Below are 22,252 nucleotides of genomic sequence, written 5' to 3'. Positions count from 1 at the left end.
TGTTGCCAGTGGTTTAGACATTAATGGCTGTGTGTTGAGTTATTTTGAGGGGACAGCCAATTTACACTGTTATACAAGCTGTACACTCACTACTTTACTTTGTAGCAAAGTGTCATTTCTGCAGTTCTTTAGTGTTGTCACATGAAAAGATATAATAAAATATTTACAAAAATGTGAGGGGTGTACTCCCTTTTGTGAGATACTGTATGTACAGTATCTAACAAAAGTGAGTTCCCCCCTCACATTTTTGTAAATATTTTATTATACATTTTCATGTGACAACACTGGAAAAAAATTACACTTTGCTACAATGTAATGTAGTGAGTGTACAGCTTATATAAATATATGTAAATTTGTTGTCCCCTCAAAATAACTTAACACACAACCATTACTGTCTAAACCGCTGGCAATAAAAGTGAGTACACCCCTAAGTGAATATGTCAAAATTGGGCCCAAAGTGTCAATATTTTGTGTGGCCACATTTATTTTCCAGCACTGCCTTAACCCTCTTGGGCATGGAATTCACAAGAGCTTCACAGGTCGCCACTGGAGTCCTCTTCCACTCCTCCATGATGACATCACTGAGCTGGTGAACGTTAGAGACCTTGTGCTCCTCCACCTTTCCTTTGAAGAAGCCCCACAGATGCTATATAGGGTTTAGGTCTGGAGACGTGCTTGGCCAGTCCATCACCTTTACCCTCAGCTTCTTTAGCAAGGCAGTGGTCATCTTGGAGGTGTGTTTGGGGGTCATTATCTTGAAATACTGCCCTGCGACCCAGTCTCCGAATGGAGGGGATCATGCTCTGCTTCAGTATGTCACAGTACATGTTGGCATTCATGTTTCCTTCAATATACCCTCATGTTTCCCTGTAGCTCCCCAGTGCCAGTCGCACTCATGCAGCCTCAGACCATGACACTTCCACCACCATGCTTGACTGTAGACAAGAAACACTTGTCTTTGTACTCCTCTGCTGGTTGCCGCCGCACACGCTTGACAGCATCTGATTCAAAGAAGTTAATTTGGTCTCATCAGACCACAGGACATGGTTCCAGTAATCCATGCCCTTAGTCTGCTTGTCTTCAGCAAACTGTTGCGGGAATTCTTGTGCATCATCTTTAGAAAAGGCTTCCTTCTGGGATGACAGCCACGTAGACCAATTTGATGCACTGTGCGGCGTATGGTCTAAGCACTGACAGGCTGACCCCCACTCCTCCAACCTCTGCAGCAATGCTGGCAGCACTCGTACGTCTATTTTCCAAAGATAACCTCTGGATATGACGCTGAGTACGTGCACTCAATCCCTTTGGTCGACCATGGCGAGGCCTGTTCTGAGTGGAACCTGTCCTGTTAAACCGCTGTTTGTTCTTGCCCACCTTGCTGCAGATCAGTTTCAGGGTCTTGGCAATCTTCTTATAGCGTAAGCCATCTTTATGTAGAGCAACAATTCTTTTTTTCAGATCCTCAGAGTTCTTTGCTATGAGGTGCCATGTTGAACTTCCAGTGACCAGTATGAGAGAATGAGCGCAATAACAACACATTTAACACACCTGCTCCCCATTTACACCTAAGATCTTGTAACACTAACGGGTCACATGACACTGGGGAGGAAAAATGGCTAATTGGGCCAAATTTGGACATTTTCACTTAGGGGTGTACTCACTTTTGTTGCCAGCGGTTTCGACATTAATGGCTGTATGTTGAGATATTTTGAGAGGACAGAAAATTTACACTGTTATACAAGCTGAACACTCACTACTTTACATTGTAGCAAAGTGTCATTTCTTCAGTGTCGTCACATGAAAAAATATAATAAAATATATACAAAAATGTGAGGGGGGTTACATAGTTTGTGAGGTTGAAAAAAGACATCAGTCCATTCAATTCAACCTATGATGTGTGCTGTTAACCGTACATTGTATACCCCTTTATGTTGTGGTCTTTAAGGTGCCCATCTAATCGTTTTTTGAAACTATCAATGCTCCCTGCTGATACTACTGCTTATGGAAGAGAATTCCACATCCTTACTGCTCTGACAGTAAAGAACCCCTTACCTATTTTAAGGTAAACCATTTTTCCTCTAGTTTTAGTGAGTGGCCCCGTGTCTTATTGTATTTGTTCCTTATGCTAGGGTCATCACCAGTACAGTATTTGCACATTGATATCATATCCCCCCTCAAACGTCTCTTCTCCAGAGAGAATAAGTTGTACTCTTTCCTCATAGCTGATGTCCTCCATTCCCCTAATTATTTTCGTTGCCATTCTCTGGACTCTCTCCAGTTCCAGCACATCCTTTCTGAGGACCGGTGCCCAGAACTGGAATACTCCAGATGTGGCTAGACCAGAGTCTTGTAGAGTGGGAGAATATTCTCTCTATTTCTGGAGTGAATCCCCTTTTTTTATACATGCAAGTATCTTGTTCGCTTTGCTTGCAGCAGCTTGGCATTGCATGCCACTGCCAAGTCTGTTGTCCACTAGTACCCCCAGGTCCTTTTCCATCTTAGATTCACCCAGAGGTCCCTCCCCCCTAGTGAGTAGTAATTTCAACATTAATCCTCATCTGCCATGTAGTTGCCCACCCCATTATTTTGTTCAGGTCTGCTTGTAAGGTTTCCACATCCTGTATAGAAGATATTGGCATGCTTAGTTTAGTATCATCCGCAAATACCGAGATCGTGCTAGATATTCCCTCCTCTAGGTCATTTAGGAATAAATTAAACAGGATTGGTCCCAGGACAGAACATTGGGGGAACCCACTTTCCACACCCGCCCAATCCGAGTACTCCCCATTTTTATCACCCTCTGTGTTTGTGGGGAACTGTGTCATGCCTTTGCAAAGTCCAGATACACCACATCCACGGGCCTTCCTTTGTCTAGATCAGTGGTCCTCAACTCCGGTCCTCGGGGCCCACTAACAGGCCAGATTTTAAGTATTACCTTGGGGAGATGCAGACTAGAATACTACAATCACTGAGCAGCAAATGAGATCCCCTGTGATGTAATTTAGTTATCTTGCAAACCTGGCCTGTTAGTGGGCCCCGAGGACCGGAGTTGAAAACCACTGGTCTAGATGGCAACTCACTTCATCATAGAAGGTTAATAGATTGGTCTGGCAAGAACGATTTTTCATGAATCCATGCTGATTACTATTAATAATAAAGTTTTCATTACTAAAGTCTTGTATATAGTCCCTTAACATCCCCTCCAAAATCTTGCAGACTACTGATGTTATGCTGATCGGCCTATAGTTACCCTTTTTTAAAGCAGCGCTAGCCCTTAAATTATATAAATAAATAAATAACACTAGGTAGCTCCTAGGTAAAAAATGTGACACTCTCAAGTAAAAAATGTGAATATTAAATTATGTTAAACAATTTTTAGAAACAACTATATATTAAATATTGTGAAAAAGACAATATTTCAGTGCTAAAATACATATATGATTATAAAAAGCTGTGAAATCGTGCTAAAGTCCATAAAAAATATGAAATGATAACTCTTGGGTGATCGAAATAAGGTGCTCCGGTGCCGGTTATACAGTAAAGTGCTCCAAGGTGAAAAAGGTGCCCCTTTTGGTTCGCTACTCACCACAACGCCAATATTTAAGAGCCTCAACAGTATTGCAAATAAGCCTTGACACCAGGATAATCTCCTCTGTACGCCTTTCACTGTAAATATGGGTCCGCTTGCGCATCCACCATTGAAAGAAATAAAGGGCGTATATAGTGAAGTATGTACGTATGGGTTTATTTCTGTCTAGCAGCCAAATCCATACTTACAGCAAGTACAAGATAATTAGGCATATACAAAGTAGTGCCTCGTGGTTACGCCGCTCGGCGTGCGTTCCACGGGCAGGAAGTGATGGACCGGAAGTGACGTGCCGCTCCGTGCGTGACAGGAAGTGCGTCAACGCGTTTCGCCGTAAGTTCCGCCGAAACTTACGGCGAAACGCGTTGACGCACTTCCTGTCACGCACGGAGCGGCACGTCACTTCCGGTCCATCACTTCCTGCCCGTGGAACGCACGCCGAGCGGCGTAACCACGAGGCACTACTTTGTATATGCCTAATTATCTTGTACTTGCTGTAAGTATGGATTTGGCTGCTAGACAGAAATAAACCCATACGTACATACTTCACTATATACGCCCTTTATTTATTTCAATGGTGGATGCGCAAGCGGACCCATATTTACAGTGAAAGGCGTACAGAGGAGATTATCCTGGTGTCAAGGCTTATTTGCAATACTGTTGAGGCTCTTAAATATTGGCGTTGTGGTGAGTAGCGAACCAAAAGGGGCACCTTTTTCACCTTGGAGCACTTTACTGTATAACCGGCACCGGAGCACCTTATTTCGATCACCCAAGAGTTATCATTTCATATTTTTTATGGACTTTAGCACGATTTCACAGCTTTTTATAATCATATATGTATTTTAGCACTGAAATATTGTCATTTTCACAATATTTAATATATAGTTGTTTCTAAAAATTGTTTAACATAATTTAATATTCACATTTTTTACTTGAGAGTGTCACATTTTTTACCTAGAAGCTACCTAGTGTTATTTATTTATTTATATAATTTAAGGGCTAGCGCTGCTTTAAATTTGTGTTGTATATCATTCCTAAGATTTTCTTAGTGTCGCAGCAGCTGCTCATTTATAATTATACTATTTCTTTGCACTGAATTTATACACCATTTGATCACTTGGAGATTTATAATTTAGCTATCTTATTCCATAAGCGCGGGTATAAATTAGTTTTTTTCATATAGTTACCCTTTAGTTACTTTTGTGAGATACTGTGTGTGTCTGTATATAAATATATATATATATACACACACACACATATATATATATATATATATACACACACACACACATATATATATATATTTATATATACACACAGTGGCTGCTGAAACCATTTGATCTGCTCCTTGTAAAGTCATAAATAAAATGCAAAATACATTGTTCTATTGTTCAACCTCAAGATACTTAAAAACCCAAATAGTTAAAGTGGACCTTGCATCTAAACAACAAGGTCTGCTTATTTAGTGTGCTTCCCTTCCCCTTGCTAAAACACTCCAGTGAACTGTGAAGAAAAGAAAGTTAGACCATATACTGTCACCCAGATGATGCACTGCAAAAGCCTGAGGAATGGGAAACCATGTCAAGTAACTTTCTTTCTCCCCCAGGTAATTTTTTCGTTTTTGGTTAATTCAAGTGCACACTCCCTTGTGAAGGAACAGGAAGGAACAACGTTTTAACCAATTGCTAGTTTACAGGAGCAGCAAGAAGGTTGTATAGAAGTTCCCTGGACTACCAGGTCATAAGCTCCTGCCTAGTTTGCCTTGTGGAAGATCCAGCTCTTTGCATACCTTCTTACTACAATAAAATGGCAGCTCTCAAGAGGAAGTTTGAGTTTGCATGACAGGTCTTCATTATTTATGTGCTATACCTAATGTCCAATTATCAAAATAATACATTCAGACAAAAACCAAAGCATTTCTACTTCAAGAAAAAATACATTTTGAGCTATAAAGGTATTGGGGGTTTCAAACACAAACTACAGTCAATGGGGTTGATTTAATAAAACTGGAGAGTGCAAAATGTGGTGCATTGTAGCCAATCCACTTCTAACTTCAGCTTGTTCAACTAAGCTTTGAAAAAGAAAAAAACAGGAAGCTGATTGGTCTCTATGCAGAGCTGCACCTGATTTTGCACGCTCCAGTTTTAGTAAATTACTCCAATGTTCTCAAGACAATATAACCCAGATGTTGAATGCTTTCTTACCCTTTTACTTTCTGAATTTGGTCCATAGTTTCTGGTAGCGGTTTACCAAACGTTTCTGGGAAGAGCAATACTAACAGTCCCATGGCTACAGTCAGCGTCCCCATCAGGATGTAAGGCAACAGCCTATTGTAAGCACCTGGTTGAGACACAAAAGAATGAGCAATAACAGTCTATTGTATTTTTGATTAATTCTGTCTCAAAAATTTAACTGAATCACACTTACGCTTAATAGACCCTATAACTCTTAGCTGCATGCTAGTTATAGAAGCTATTACTGTAATTGGTAAGTGTTACACCTGGGTTTGCTACAGTATGTTATACAGTGGGCTAAAATGGTTAGGCTGATGTGAATGGATGTGGCAACTAGCAGCAGAGTGGTGTATACCAAACATACATACTGTAAATGGGTAACTATATTTAGCTAAATTATATAAATAAATAAACTTTTCTTCCTGTCAGTACCTTTAAAGGGTAACTCCACTTTTGGGGGAAAAAATATACAGTATACACAGTGTGTGTGTGTATGGGTATATATATATATATATATATATATATATATATATATATATATATATATATATATACACTGTATAAATAAATAACTGGATTTTTGACTTACCGTAAAATCCTTTTCTCTTAAGTTCATTGACGGATGCAGTCCTCTGATCCGTGTCAGTAGGGTTATACTGCCCCCTACAGGAGTAGGACACTAGGCAGAAAAAAAGTTCTGGCTACGCCTATGGGCAGTTCCGGAGGGTACACCCCCTCTCTTCCTGCATAGGAAGTCAGTTTTGTATCAAAGCACTGTCATAAAAGTAACACCAACCCAACTCAAAAAAGAGGGGTGGGTACTGCGTCCGTCAATGAACTTAAGAGAAAAGGATTTTACGGTAAGTCAAAAATCCAGTTTTCTCTATCGTTCATTAACGGACGCCGTCCTCTGATCCATATCAGTAGGAACGTCCTAAAGCAGCGCCATAAAATTAGGGGTGGAAACAGTAGAAAAGAACAAGTCCACAAGGCTAAATATAGCAAACAGGCAACATAGGACTCATCAGAACAAAAGATGAAGCCCACCTGAAACAAACAGTAAACACCCTCAAGGAAGGCCGAAAGCCCTCCAGACAGCAGCCAGCAAAACTTTGCAGCCAAAAGAGGCATCTGCAGATGCCATCACATTCACCTTATAAAATTTGGTAAAGGTGTGAACAGACGACCAAGTAGCCATCTTGCAACCTGAAGCACAGACGCCTGTATGGCGAAAAGCCCAGTAAGCACTAGGCGCCCGAGTAGAAGGCGCCGAAACAGGGAAAGGTAGGACCTGACCCGTAATTGAATAAGCCTGCACGACCATCTGTCCGATTCATCTGGAAACAGTCACACCAGACACTGGCAGCCCTATTCCAGGGCCATCCGTGAGTACAGAGAGCAAACCTGACTCACAAAAAGACTCAGCAGTCGCCAAGTACACAGTGAGTGCCCAAACTATACCCAGTATGCAATGTACATTATTCAGGATGTTTGGGCTTAGGAAACAAAGACAGTAATACAATGTCCTCGTTCGAGTGAACACTAGAAACCACCTTCGGAGGGAAGGACGGATCCGGATGAAGTACCACTTGTCTCCATGAACCCACATATAGGGACAATGTCGCCAGTGCCAACACCCTGCGTGCAGAGTGACCGCAACCAAGGAGGCCACCTTCTGTACTAAGGTAGGAAGGGGATACCCCCGAATACTTGCAAAAGGAGGTTCTTGAAGAACCAACTGCACCAAATTAAGGTCCCCAGTTGGAGACAGAGGTCGCACCAGAAGTACCAAAAGTGACGCACCCCCTGTAAGAAGCTCACCAGGGAAAGGGCGGCCAACGGCCTTTGGAAGAAATTGCCAAAGCCAAAAACCTGACCCTTGATAGTACTCAAAACCAACTTTTGATCAACTTCTCGTTGAAGGAAAGCCAAGATCCGGGCCACTGAGTAACAGCGAGGGGGAGCCCAAAGAGACTAGCACCACGCAATATATGACTTTCTTGTACGATGAAAAATCATCCTTGAGGTCGCTTCCCCCGCTTTAAGCAGGGTGGAAATCACTGAAGAAGACCTTCAGCACCTGGCTTTCAACAGCCAAGCTGATAAAGCCAGCGACCATAAAGCAGGATGGAAGATTGGCCCAGGAGACATTAAATCCTCCCTGAGAGGAAGCCTCCAAGGAGCGCCTGCAGCTAGCCTGACCAGGTCAGTGTACCAAGCTCAGCGAGGCCAGTCTGGTGCCACGAGAATGACCGGAATCCCTTCCGCATCGATCCTGCAAAGAAGTCTTGGCAGTAATTTGAGAAGGGGAAAGGCAGACAGCAGCTGATACTGACCTTGGCCCATCCGTGACCGCTCACACATGACAATGCCGGCGTCATCCTTGCGCAGGTGACCATGCTAAACTTCTCAGCATCATTCATGTTGAAATTAGCATATGTTCTCGCCTACAACAGAACCATTGGTGCCACCAGTGCACCTGCCAGAAGGTTCTGGGAGCGGGCCACAATCTCTGCACTATTCTGCAGATGCGACGCCAACAGAGCCACGGCTGGAGTGCCACAACGAAGGCACAACTGCTGGAAAACCTCCGGATAAAGGGACCATCCCCCTGCATCCAAGTTCCATCGACTGAGGCAATCCGCCTGCCAAATTTCCACACCTGGAAGGGAACAGCGGAGAAAGCTGAAAAAAGGCATTCAGGCCAACGAAGAATGCCTGTCACTTCCAAGACTGCAAGGACACCCTTCGTGCTCCCTTGGTGATTGACAGAAGCCACGGTCATGGCGTCGTCCGATTGAATGCGCACTGGACAGCTGCAGGTGCCTGGTGCGCCGGATCGCTCTCAGCTCCAGGACATTGATCGGTAACCTGGATCCTCCAGGGATCATACTCCCTAAGCAGAGAACCTGCCGAGGACTCCTCCCCACATGGACAAGCTTGCATCCGCAGTGACAATTGTCCAGTAAAAAGGGTAAAAAGGGGAGGAAGGATTCCAGATCAAGACTCCCTGGTCAACCGGCTCAGCCGGAAACAAATGTCCAGAGAGTTTGGATTCCAGTCCCATTTGAGAAGTATTGCCTTCTGCCTGAACTGCCCCATAGAGTGCCTGCAGGCGATCCGGGGACAGTCATACATTGGAAGGGAAAACCTTACCTGAAAAAGCAGATCAAAACTCGATCTCGCAACATGACCTCCTGAACTCAACAGCCTGGGATCTGGGCCAGCAGCAGTTCATAGAACCTGCAAAAACATCCCCCTACCCCAGATATGAGTGAGGATGCACCTTCAGGTCCGGAAAAAAACATTCTCATGTTCGCCAGACTAGGGCGTTTGGAACCACCCGAGGAAGTCTCAAAGGACTTTGCCACATCGACTGTCCCCGAGGGACGTAGAAACTGTTTGTGAGCCGAAAGGGAGGGACCCTGTCTGCGACGAAGGCCCTTACCCTTGTCAACCTGTGGAAGAAAAGCACTCTTCCCCTGTGAGAGCCTTATATAACGTCATCCAGGGCAGCGCCAAACAGGCGATCTTCCTGAAAAGGGAGATATGTTAAGGCCTTCATAGAAGTTTGATCTGCAGACCAACATTTAAGCCAAGTATACGCCAGATAACCACCGCCGAAAAGCGACAGGTGACCCAATAAAGGAGCCGTGTCCAGCGCGGCATCGCAAATAAATTGCAGCCCCTGCGTCAGCTGGTCCAACAACTCCCCCAGAGCAGGAGGAACTTGCTCCTTACCAAGTCACGGCGGGGGAACTCCGCCCATCAGTTAGAGTCTGCGTGGCAAGGGAAATCATAAACACTGTTCCCAGTGCAGACCCCGCCAGGGAGTACAGATCGCGGGCCACTGCCCGTACCATCCTATCCCCCAGGTCCTTAAAGGACAGGGAGTCCTCCACCGGAACAACGGTAGTCTCATGCAGCCTAGAGACCGGTAGGTCCACATTAGGCAGTACAGCCCACTTTAACAGAGACTCCTCAAAAGGGCAACGTCAAGCAGCCACTTAGACATCCCAGGGGAACATCGCAGATGGTCCCATCCTTCATGGGCATGCTAGCAAATTAAGCTGCTCCGGATGGCATGTGAATGCCAGATGCAACCTGCACCCCAGGCGCAGCCACCGATGCGTCCTCCAATTGCAGGGTGTCATGCACCGAAACAACCACCAGCTCCTGTATCATGGGCGGCAAGGGAGGTAGAAATGTCATCCTCATTATCCGAGGAGACAGGGCGCGAGGTAACAGACCCAGCAGGGAGGCCCACATCAGACTCAAAATCCGAGACATCAGATGAGACAGGGGCAGGTGGAGAACATTTCAGCGCACCTCACTCTCAAGGCCACCTCCATCCGGGACCCAAATTCTTCCAGAACTGCTGAAAATGCATTAATGGACAGTGGAGATCTGGAAGGCCCCGTGGCCTCCGTGAGGGGGTCAGGTGGGGACACATGGTCTGCAGGGTCCATACTGAACCAGAAGAACCCGCCAGCAAAATTTGCAAATAATAACAAAAATAATTTTTTTTTTTTTGCAAAAAAAAACAGTCCCACCGCGCTACAGCACCCCCCCCCCCCGAAGGTCAGTCAAGCTCTGAAGACCCCCCCAACAGAGAGAGAGACCCCAGAACCCAGTGTCTCAATATGCATTCCCAGGGCTGCACGTGAGTGAGCAAAGGAAACTGCCCAGGGTGGAGGGAGGGAAAACGCCTCCAGGTACTCCCACCTAGCTTATCTAGCAGAGACTCCACCGCAAAATGGCTGAAAACGGGTGTATGGCCACCATCATAATAGCAGACGAAGCTACAAGAAAATGGTGGCCAGCGCGGCAAAAAAGCCCACAGGGAGACCTCTCCCCCCAGCCCTCCTACACCATCCGGTAGCAGGAAGCCCTGGAGGACTGACCGAGGCCGCCTCCGCACGATCGACCGAGCACCACGGACGGCGCACCGCCCGGCCCCCCATGGGGCCTGCACATGAGGTCCCAGACCCAGGTAGGCCCAAACAGTTTCCCACGTAGGAAGGGAAGGGGGGGGTTGCACAACAGGACAAATGGAAACCCAGGAGTGTGAGGGTCCGATCATCCCAGGGAGGGGCCCACGTCCACCCCAAAATCCGCCAGGGAAGAGTACTGGGAACACAGGCAGGCGCCATCCCCTGACAGGACCCCTCTCCGAAATGGGGGGGCTGTCTGCCAAATAGGAACGCTGCGGCATAGGCCTAGACCCTGTCGTGTGTGACCTTGTGAGACGTTTAACTCACGGGGCCAGTCCCCGTCCAGTGGGACTATGTCGCGGCCGACCCAGCGCGGAGCTATGGTCTGCACCACTGGATCTAGATTATCCAGGGGTGACCACTGGACCACTGGGGTGACCACTGGATCTAGATTATCCAGCCCGTCGCCCAGATCTGGCATAGTTGCTTGAAGATCTCACAGGAAAAAAATCCGGAGAAAAAGCTAGCTAATAAAAAGACATCTACATAAAAAAAAAAACTTTTTATGCCAGGACCAAAGATCCCAGCAAGGAACTAGGTCCTTACTCCTGACTAGGCAGATAAAAACTGACATCCTATGCAGGAAGAGAGGGGGTGTACCCTTCGGGACTGCCCATAGGCATAGCCAGAACTTTTTTCTGCCTAGTGTCCTACTCCTGTAGCGGGCAGTATAACCCTACTGATATGGATCAGGGGACTGAACGATAGAGAAATTATATATATATATACATATAATTGGGGCACAAGCCATATTGTAACTTAATGTCATTAAAAATGACCTTTCTTTTTAATCTGCAGCTGCTGTATTTTTTGTAAAATTCAATGCAATATGGCAATCTGGAGGCCTTTCATACACAGTTTGTGTACAGAACTTCCCCAGAAATGTCCCCTCCTGCCTGTATGATTGGCTCACTTGATTTTCTCAGAAGCCAGCACTAAAGCTGGCCATGCAATATACAATTTTCGTAGACAATTTCCTTTAGATTTACCTTTAACTATGTAGTTGTAGAAAAAGAAATAGGCCGCACTCCGTCATGAAATGAAGTTGCTTGAATTTATTGAAGTATTGTCATGCCAAACATCCAAACAGACAGGAACTGTTAACGTTTCACACGGGTCTCTGTGCTTGTTCACAACAAGGGCCTGTCTGATTGCATATCAATTGATAGTGTTCGTTTGACCTCAAAATATATAGTTTTGGTAAATCTAAAGGAAAATTGCACAAGGGGATTGAATAATGTATGGCCAGTCTAGGATACAAGACAACTTTTAGGTACCCTATGTAACAGTGATTATATTTTGGTGAAATACTCCCTAAGCATTAATTACTTCTGAAGGGATGCAGACACTGCAATTTTCCTCATTAGAACAAAAAAGTGCATTAGCTGATTTATAATGAATTGACAGTGCCATTTAGGAATTTGTTTTGCAAGAGAATAGTTAAAAATACAATATTTTTAGGTAATACTGCTTTTTTTTAAATCCTTGCAATATACTGTACCTTGATCACCCAGAGGGTATTGTTTTTTTTCTGAACAAAAGTGGAGTTACTCTTAACCACTTCAAGTTTGAACACTTTCACCCCCTTCTAGTCCAGGCCAATTTTCAGCTTTCAGTGCTGTCACACTTTAAATGGCAATTACTTAACCATGCAACACTGTACCCAAATGTAATTTTTATAATTTTTAAAGCGGTAGTATCCCGCTTTTTGACACTTTTACCTACAGGTAAGCCTATAATAAGGCTTACCTGTAGGTACAAATAATATCTCCTAAACCGCATGCGCGGGAGTGACGTCATCGCGGCTCCGGGCCAATCATCGCGCCGGAGCCGGAAGAGACAGCGAGGGATCATGGCAGCGCCCGCAGCGATGTCTGGGGGTCCGTGTCGGGGGTTCGTTCTAAGGTAAGTTACACATAATGGGCTAGTATGCTAGTATACTGGGGTTTTTTTTTTTTGCAAAATAAATGAAAAAATATCAAATTTTGAAAAAAACATGCTTTTCTTATTTTGTGTTATAAAGTTTTGCAAATAAATAATCTTTATTCATAAATTTAGGCCAAAACATTCTGGTACATTTTTTTGTGAAAAATAACTTAAACAGTGTATATTATTTAGTCTGTGTGAAAGAGAGCCTACAAACTATGGAATATAGATTTGAAAATTGATCAGTCCTGACGTACTGACTACCTACCTCATTTCATGGGGCCCATAAATGCCAGGACAGCACAAATACCCCCTCCCCCCTCAATTGACCACCTTTTGAAAAGTAGATAGTCCAACGTATTTAATAGGCGGCATTGTCATTTTTTGTCACAGTTTGAAAAATGAAGAAATTAAATGACATTTTTTTTTTTTAACAAGTTATTTCTCATACATAGCATGGGCATACTTACAATTACACCCCAAAACACATTCTGCTATGCCTCCAGAGTATGGGAATATCACATGTGTGAGACTTTTTCACAGGCTAGATGATTAGAGGGGTGCAAAATCCAAGGAGCACCTTCAGGCATTCCAGGGGCATAAATTACGCATCTAATTTCCTGACTATCAATCACATTTTTGGAGGCCCTGGAGCACTAGGACAGTGGAAACACAAGTTTTTGGAAATTGTAGGGGAGAAATTATTATTATTCTTTTTTTAACAAAGTTGTCAATTAAAAAGAGGTTTCTAAAAAACAGCATAGACATACTTAGAAATACACCCAAAAACACATTCTGCAAAGTATTGGTATACTACATGTGTGAGACATTTTCACAGCCTAGCCACACAGAGAGGCCCAACATCCCAGAATCACCTTTAGGTTTTCTAGGGGCAAAAGTTATGCATCTAATTTCCTGACAATCTATTGCATTTTTGGAGGCCCTGGAGTGGAAATAATTAGGGACACTGGCTCTGCTGGCACTGGTATGGAGGTGATCAGGATGCTAGCATGGCATTTCTCAGGGCACTGGTATGGGGTACTTTGCTGATCAGGATCCTGGTATGGTGTATGCTGGTGATCAGGATGCTGGTATGGGTTATGACAGTGATCAGGACACTAGTATGGTGTATGGTAATGATCAGGATGTTGAATTGAGTTTTGGCGATGATCAGGATGCTGATATGGGGTATGGCAGTGATCAGGACGCTGGTATGGTGTATGGCGGTGATCAGGATTCTGGTATGGGGTATGGCAGTGATTCGGACATTGGTATAGGGCAGTGATGGTGAACCTTGGCACCCCAGATGTTTTGGAACTACATTTCCCATGATGCTCAACTACACTGCAGAGTGCAGGAGCAACATGGGAAATGTAGTTCCAAAACATCTGGGGTGTCAAGGTTCACCATCACTGATATAGAGTATGGTGGTGATCAGGATGCTGATATGGCAAAAATAAGAATGCTGCATTAAGGTACTGTATGGTGGTGATCAGGATGCTGGTATGAGGTATGGTGGTGATCAGGATGCTGGAATGGCGTATTGCAGTGATCAGAACGCTGGCATTGAGTATGGCGGTGATCGGGACGCTAGTATGACAGTGATCAGGGTGCTGGTATGGCAAATGTCGGTGATCAGGGTGCTGGTTTGGGGTATGGCAGTGATCAGGGCAGAACAAATACCCCCAAAATGACCCCGCCATCCTTTTGGAAAGCAGGTAGTCCAACGCATTGATTAGGAGCCATGGTGAGTTTTTTTGAAGTTTTAATTTTTTGTCACAGTTTGGAAAATTAAGAAATGAAATAAATTTTTTTTCACAAAGTTGTAATTTTAACAAGCTATTTCTCACACAGCATGGCCATACTTGCAATTACACCCCAAAACACATTGGGATATTCCTCCTGAGTATAGGGATATCACATGTGAGTCTTTTTCACAGCCTAGATGAATAGAGGGGTGGAAAATCCAAGGAGCACCTTCAGGCATTCCAGGGGCAAAAATGACACATCTAATTTCCTGACTACCAATCACACGTTTGGAAGCCCTAGAGCACCAGGACAGTGGAAACACCCACAAAATAACCCCATTTGGAAAGCAAACACTCCAAGGTATTTTCTGAAAGGCATATTGAGTCCTTTAAAAATGTAATTTTTGCCACATCTTTCTGGAAATTGTAGGGAAGAAAATGAAAATGTATTTTCTTTAAACAAAGTTGCTGGTAACAAGATGTTTCTAACAAACAGCATAGGCATACTTAGAAGTACACACCAAAAACATTCTGCTACTCCCCAAGTATGGGTATACTACACATGTGGGACTTTTTTTTTACAGCCTAGCCACACAGAGGGGCTCAAAATCCATGAACCACCTTAAGGTGTTCTAGGGGCAAAAGTTATGCATCTAATTTCCTGACAATCTATTGCATTTTTGGAGGCCCTGGAGTGGAAATAATTAGGGACACTGGCTCTGCTGACACTGGTACTGGTATAGCGGTGATCAGGACGCTAGTGTGACAGTAATCAGGACACTGGTATTTTAATGTTCAAGACATTGGAATGGCATTGTTCAGGATGCTGGTATGGGGTATGTTGCTGTACAGGGTCCTGGCATGATGTATGCTGGTGATCAGGACACTGGTATGGCGATAATCAGGTTGCTGGTATGGTGGTGATCAGGACACTGGTATGGCATATGACAGCTCAGGATGCTGGTATGGGGAATGACAGTGATCAGGACTCTGCTATGGTGGTGATCAGGACACTGGTATGGTGTATGAAGGTAATCAGGATACTGCATTGGGGTATGGCGGTGATCAGGATGCTGGTATGAGGCATGGCAGTGATCAGGATGCTGGTATGGGGTATGGCAGTGTTTAGGATGCTGGTATGGAAGTGATCGGTGACACTGGAACAGGGGGCTGGCTGCACTCTATTATTAATATACTGGGGCAGTGGTCAGGGACACTGTGGACAGGCTGGTACTGCAGTCTGTGAGGGTACATGTAGTGTGACAGGCTGCTGTACACTCACAGGCTACAATAAGGCTTCTCTCTGCTCTCACAGTTGATCTTTATGAGAGAAGAGAGAACCAATGTTTATTTTCAGTTTCCATTGTTTACTAAGTGATTGCTGTGATTGGACACAGTAAATCACATGGTACAAGACCAGACCAGACATTTAAAATGGCTACAGGCCTTAGGTCAACAGCAAATTCTGTTCCCAAGGACATAGTCATAAGATTCAACTATTATAAGACCTTACTTCCATGATGTGCCATGCCTATCTAATTCTAATGAAATGCTGTAAGCTCAGGCTTGTAATGTGCACCCTTAGAAAAACAGGATCATTTGGTGTTGGGTGCTCTGCTTTAAGGTTATACTGATTAACCACTTCACCCCCGGAAGGTTTTACCCCTTAATGACCAGGCCATTTTTTGCAATTTGGCACTGCATTGCTTTAACTGACAATTTCGCAGTCATGCGACGCTGTACCCAAATACAATTCATTTTCCTTTTTTTTCACAAATAGAGCTTTCTTTTGGTAGTATTTGATCAACTCTGCGGTTTTTAGATTTTAGGCTATAAACAAAAAGAGCGACAATTTTGAAAAAAAAAAAACAATATTTTTTACTTTCTGCTATAAAACATTCCCAACAAAAAAAAAATTAAAAATCATTTTTTTTTATCAGTTTAGGCCAATTTGTATTCTGCTACATATTTCTGGTAAAAATAAAATCCCAAAAAGCGTATATTAATTGGTTTGCGCAAAAAATATAGCATTTACAAACTATGGGATAGATTTTTGGACTTTTTATTTTTTTTGTTGTTTTTATTAGTAATGGCGGTGATCAGCATTTTTTAGCGGGACTGCGACATTGCGGTGGACAAATCTGACACTAAGTGACACTTTTTGGGGACTAGTGACACTAATACAGTGATAAGTGCTAAATAATATGCACTGTTACTGTATAAATGACACTGGCAGGGAAGGGGTTAATACTGGGGGTGATCAAGGGGTTAAGTGTGAGCCTAAATTGTGCTTACTAACTGTGGGGGGGGGGGGAGGCTCTGTGACAGGCACACAGAGATCGGTCTTTCAGCTTAGATGAGACACACGATCTCATTGTGCCTGTCTGACAGGAGAGCCGCTTCCTGTCAGTTTCTCTGCAGATCGCGGGAGGCCAGCGGCGATCGTACCCGGTCCCTCCCGCAGTCTGGCTCCCGCTGTGTCTAATCACAGCAGGCGCGCCGCAGAGACCACATGGACATAATAATGTAGATCTATGTGATTATGTGCAGCTGAGCCGCCCTGCCGCAGTAAATCTGCTTGGGGCGGTCTGCAAGTGGTTAAAGATAAAGCTACAAACCGAAGCCAATCGTCCGTTATTGTCCCTTAGACAAATGCATCTCTGTTACCCAAGATCACAGCCTCTTTAAAGTCTTTATCCTCCCAGGACTCTCTGTATTCAATAAAACCTTGTGCTATGCTCTTGTTTCTATGAAGTCCACAATGTCTCTGGATCTGCTGAATCTGCCACTGTAAGTCCTTGCATGTCTTCCTTCACTGAACGCAGAAGCAGCTGTGTTACTCAAAAAGTTGTATGGTCCTCAACCACTTTGGACTTAAATTTACCTTTCTCTTTCGTTCATTGACGGACACAGCTCCTGATCTTCTTAACCATTGGGTTATACTGCCCCCTACAGGAGTAGGACACTAGGCAGAAGAAAAGTCTGGCTATGCCTATGGGCAGTCCCAGGGGGTATACTCCCTCTCTCTGCTATAGGTACTCAGTTTTTTTCTGCCTAGTCAGGAGTAAGGACCCAGTTCCCTGCTGGGATCTCTGGTCCTGGCAATGTTTTTCTTTTTTGGTAGAAATTTTTCTCCAGTTTTTTTTTCCTGTAAGATCTACGATCAACTGCCAGACTGGGTGACCGGCTGGATAATCTAGATCCAGTGGTTCCCCAAGTCTGGCCAGTGAGCATGCACAGTGGAGCCCTGTGGGCAGCGATTTCGGCGCTGGGAGCCCCTCCTCATCCCCTGGTCCTGACTCCTGGATTTTTTACTTCCTGATCGCCGCGGGTGGGATGCAGATTATACTAGTGGCTGCAGGTGCCTGTTTCTGCTGGGTGGTGAGTCTGGTGGGGTCCTCTTCCTCTCTGCTAAGGATCGCTTGGTGCTTTGTGCCTAGCGACCGGGTGATGCTGCCAGTGCAGTGGGGTTGTCCCTTTGATGTGTTTTATACTTTTTGTGGGGTACCCCTGGTGACTCTGGGGAGTCTTTGGAGAACATCTCCCCACCTAATGCCTTCTCTGAGGCTGCAGAGTCCTCCGGGTCCCTACCATCCATCGATGCACTGACGGCGATCCTGGAGTCCTTTGTGTCCCAGGTGGGGGTGGCTTTCGTGTGACGGGCCAGCAAAAAGCACCCCCCAGATTTCCCCTGCCTCATTTGTCTCATCAGATGCAGAATCTGATTAGTTTGCCGTGGGCGTGGGTTTCCCTGCTGGGCCTGCGACCACACGCCCGGATTCTTCAGATGATTCCTCTACATCTGCAACCACGCACGAAAAAGCGCTGGTGGAAGTACTGATTGTATCTGTGCACAAGTCCTTGAAGATGGAGGATGCAGCTGCAGCTGTGATGGAGGCGCAGGTTCCCTTTGGTACTCATAAGCCATCCAGAGTGGCAAAGGGGTTTCCTTTCCCCCCTATTTTGACAGAATTGTCACAAAGGACTGGGGACGACCAAAGTGTCCCCTTGGGGTCCCTAAGCGCTTTACTAGGCGATAACCCTATAAAGAGTCCCTTATTAAGAAGTGTTCTGTTCCACCAGTGGTGGACCCTCCAGTTTCCAGATTGAACAAAGTAACCATGATTCCGGTTGTAGAGTCCCAGCCTTTAAGGATCCAGCTGACAGGAAGACAGAGGCTGTGACCCGCAATATGTACACTCTGGCTGGTTCTGCACTGAGGCCGGTATTCACAATTGCCCTGGTGTCGCAAACTCTGAGTGGGCTAAGCTTTTACACTGTGACCTGGACGGAGAACAGCTCCCCCCTGCCTTTGCTGAGATGGCGGACCAGCTAGTCCAGGGGCTGCAGTTTATCCGTGATGCCTCTTTGGATGCGGCTCCCCTAGTGGCTCAGCTCTCTGTTTCGGAATTGGTCCTTCGGCGTGTCTTTTGGTTTAAATGCTGGTCTGCAGACCAGACTTCTAAAAAGGCCTTCACTGATCTCCATCAAGAAGATCGCCTGTTTGGAGCTACCCTGGATGACATCATTAAAGGTTTCACAGGGGGAAAGAGTACTTTTCTTCCACAGGCTACTAAGGGCAAGGAACCTCGTTGTAGACGTGGGCCCTCCTTCTCGGCTCATATGTTTTTTCGTCCCTCAGGGTCGGCTGACAAGGGCTCAAAGTCTTTCAGGGCTTCCTCTAGAGGATCCAAATTAACATAGTCTGGCAAGCCGAGAGCAGGCTTCTCCATACCCGTGGACATAGCTCCTTCAGCATGAAGGTGCGCCCTCACCCGTATTGGGGGTGGGGGGACCCGTGGACTTTCCTGGTACAAGACAAGTGGGTCCACAAAATCATTCGGTCCAGCTACAAGATTGAATTTTGCTCTTGTCCCCCGGCAAGGTTCTTTTCTTTTCAACTTGTGCCTGTCCCCGGACTGCTTACAGGGTCTGTTTGGGGCGGTACAAGACCTGTTACTTCAAGGGGTGATTGTCCCGGTTCCGACTTCGGAACATTTTCAGGGTTTTTACTCAAACCTGTTTACAGTTCCCATAAACAAAGGCAAGGTGCGTCCAATCCTAGACCTCAAGGCGCTGAACTGCTTTGTGCGGGTGCAGAAGTTCAGAATGGAGTCCATTCGCACGATGGTGGCACCCCTGCATCATGAGGATTATCAGTTTGTGGCGTTACCCTTTGGTCTCGCCTCTGCTCCTTGGGGTCTTCACAAGAAAGTGTTAGAACCGGTGCTAGCATTGTTACGCCAAGGGGGATCGTGGTACTGAGCTACTTGGACGACCTCCTTTTGCGAGCGGAGTCTCCTGCTGCTCTGGTGGAAAATCTGGAAATCACCATACGAACTCTGCGGGAGATCAGCTGGATTCTGTATTTTCAGAAGTCTGCTCTGGTTCCGTCTACAAAGATGGACTATCTGGGTCTGACTCTGGACTCGGCCTTAGCCAGATTGCTCCTTATCCTCTGGACAAACTCCAGAAATTGCAGGCTGCCATTAGTTTCCTGCTGTCCAGCAGCTAGTCATCCTTCTGGACTTGCATACGGGTGCTGGGCCTGATGGTGTCTACCTTCGAGGTTGTTCCATTTGCACAGTTCCATACGAGATCCCTGCAAAGTGAGATTCTGGCCAAATGGGACAAGACTCTTCAGTCTCTGGATCCTTGTATTGGACAGTGGTCACCACGGATGGCAGCCTGCCTGGCTGGGGAGGTGTCCTCTGCCAAAATTCTGCTCATGGGCTCTGGACATTGGAAGAGTCCAGACTACCGATCAATGTCTTGGAACTCCAAGCGCTCACACTGTGCCTGGAGCATTGGACGGATCGGCTTCAGGGATTTCCAATGCGCATTCAATTGGACAATGCCACGGCCATGGCTTATGTTTAAATTACCACGGGGGCACAAGAAGTGTTGTGGCGGCTCTGGAGGTAGCCAGCATTCTAAGGTGGGCAGAACCGTTCATTCCAGCCCTCCCGCTGTACACATTCCTAGGGTGGAAAACTGGAAGGTGGAGGAAATAACAAGCGGACTCAGAATACCCAGTCAATGTAATTTTGCTTTTAACTTCACAGCACCTGGAATATGGATACCCAACTATTGTGGTTAATACCAACATTTACTTTTTGGAAATCTGCCTTAATATAACTTGTGTAGGGAGGGGATCCGGAGGGGATCCACTTCAGCGAACAGCAGGCAATTCCCAAAGTTGTGCAGATGGTGGAGCAGTTTTTCTGAGTTTTTAAGAGTATATCATCGGCAATATTCTTACTGGCAATGATAAAAACAAGCCCTTGTACTGCCGAAATTTCCATCCTGCCGAGATCTCCAACCCACGTCACTTCCGGTTGGAAATCTCGGCATGCGCTGCCTTGAAAGCACGTTCATCGAGGACTCCAACTCCGTGCATGAGAGTTGGACTTCTTGGCAGCTCAATAGAATACTACTGCGCATGCGCCCGTGGACAGTGCCTTACAGTTGCAGCTTTTGGCAAATAATAACCCCTGCACAGTGCTATCCCCCACAGTAACTTGTACAAGTTGGAGCTTTTGGCAAATAATAACCCCTGCACCGTGTTATCCCCCACAGTAACCACAGTACAATTAAGCTCCTCAAAAAAAACAAAAAAAATGATTAAGCCTGAAAGGGAATGCTGGGATTTATAGTTCCACAAAAAAAAAATGTGAATCTGAGCTTGAAAGTACATGCTGGGATTTATAGTTCCTCTCCAAAAAAAAACCACAATTGTGAACAGCGCATAATGGGGGACACAGGCTGGATGACGGCGGGAAACGCAGGCTGCGTTATGGAGGACGCAGGCTGCGTGATGGGGGACACAGGCTGGATGATGGTGGGGACACTGGCTGTGTGATGGGGGACACAGGCTGCGTGATGGGGGACACAGGCTGCGCGATGGAGGACACAGGCTGGATGACGGCGGGAAACACAGGCTGCGTTATGGGGGACACAGGCTGCGTGATGGGGAACACAGGCTGGATGACGGTGGGGACAATGGCTGTGTGATGGGGGACACAGGCTGGATTACGGTGGGGAACACAGGCTGCGTGAAGGGGACACAGGCTGCGTGATGGGGGACACAGGCTGCGTGATGGGGACACAGGCTAAATGACGGCTGGCAACACAGGCTGCGTTATGGGGGACACAGGCTGCGTGATGGGGGACAGGCTGGATGACGGCGGGGACACTGACAGCATGATGGGGGACACAGGCTGCGTGATGGGGGACACAGGCAGCGTGATGGGGGACAGGCTGGATGACAGCGGGGAACACAGGCTGATTATGGGGGACACAGACTGGATGACTGCGGAGAACACAGGCTGCGTTATGGGGGACACAGGCTGCATGATGGGGGACACAGGCTGCGTGATGGGGGACAGGCTGGATGACGGCGGGGCCACTGGCTGCGTGATGTGGGACACAGGCTGGATGACGGCAGGGAACACAGGCTGCGTGATGGGGGACAAAGGCTGGATAACAGCGGGGAACACAGGCTGCGTTATGGGGGACACAGGCTGGATGATGGCGGGGACACAGGCTGTATGATGGGGGACAGGCTGGATGATTGCGGGGACACTGGCTGCGTGATGGGGGACACAGGCTGCGTGATGGGGGACACATGCTGCGTGATGGGGGGACAGGCTGGATGACGGCGGGCCCTGGCTGCGTAATGGGGGACACAGGCTGGATGACGGCAGGTAATAGGCTGGGTTTATGGGGGACACAGGCTGTGTGATCAGTGACAGGCATGAT

General features: G+C 46.0%; 1 protein-coding gene across 1 annotated transcript in view; it reads right to left on the bottom strand.

The window, feature by feature from the left end:
• Positions 1-22,252, bottom strand: part of LOC309553520 (solute carrier family 22 member 4-like) — a 126,245-nt gene that overhangs the window by 5,763 nt on the left and 98,230 nt on the right. The window contains exon 9 of the mRNA XM_082254766.1: positions 5,794-5,929. Within this exon, the coding sequence (XP_082110892.1) occupies positions 5,794-5,929 (136 nt within the window). The remainder of the gene's footprint in view (positions 1-5,793; positions 5,930-22,252) is intronic.

This window comes from Pelophylax lessonae (genome assembly GCF_965119305.1).
Source record: "Pelophylax lessonae genome assembly, chromosome: 4".
Classification (NCBI taxonomy): domain Eukaryota; kingdom Metazoa; phylum Chordata; class Amphibia; order Anura; family Ranidae; genus Pelophylax; species Pelophylax lessonae.
The sequence above is the reverse complement of the archived record's forward strand: the minus strand, read 5'-3'. Positions and strand labels throughout refer to the sequence as shown.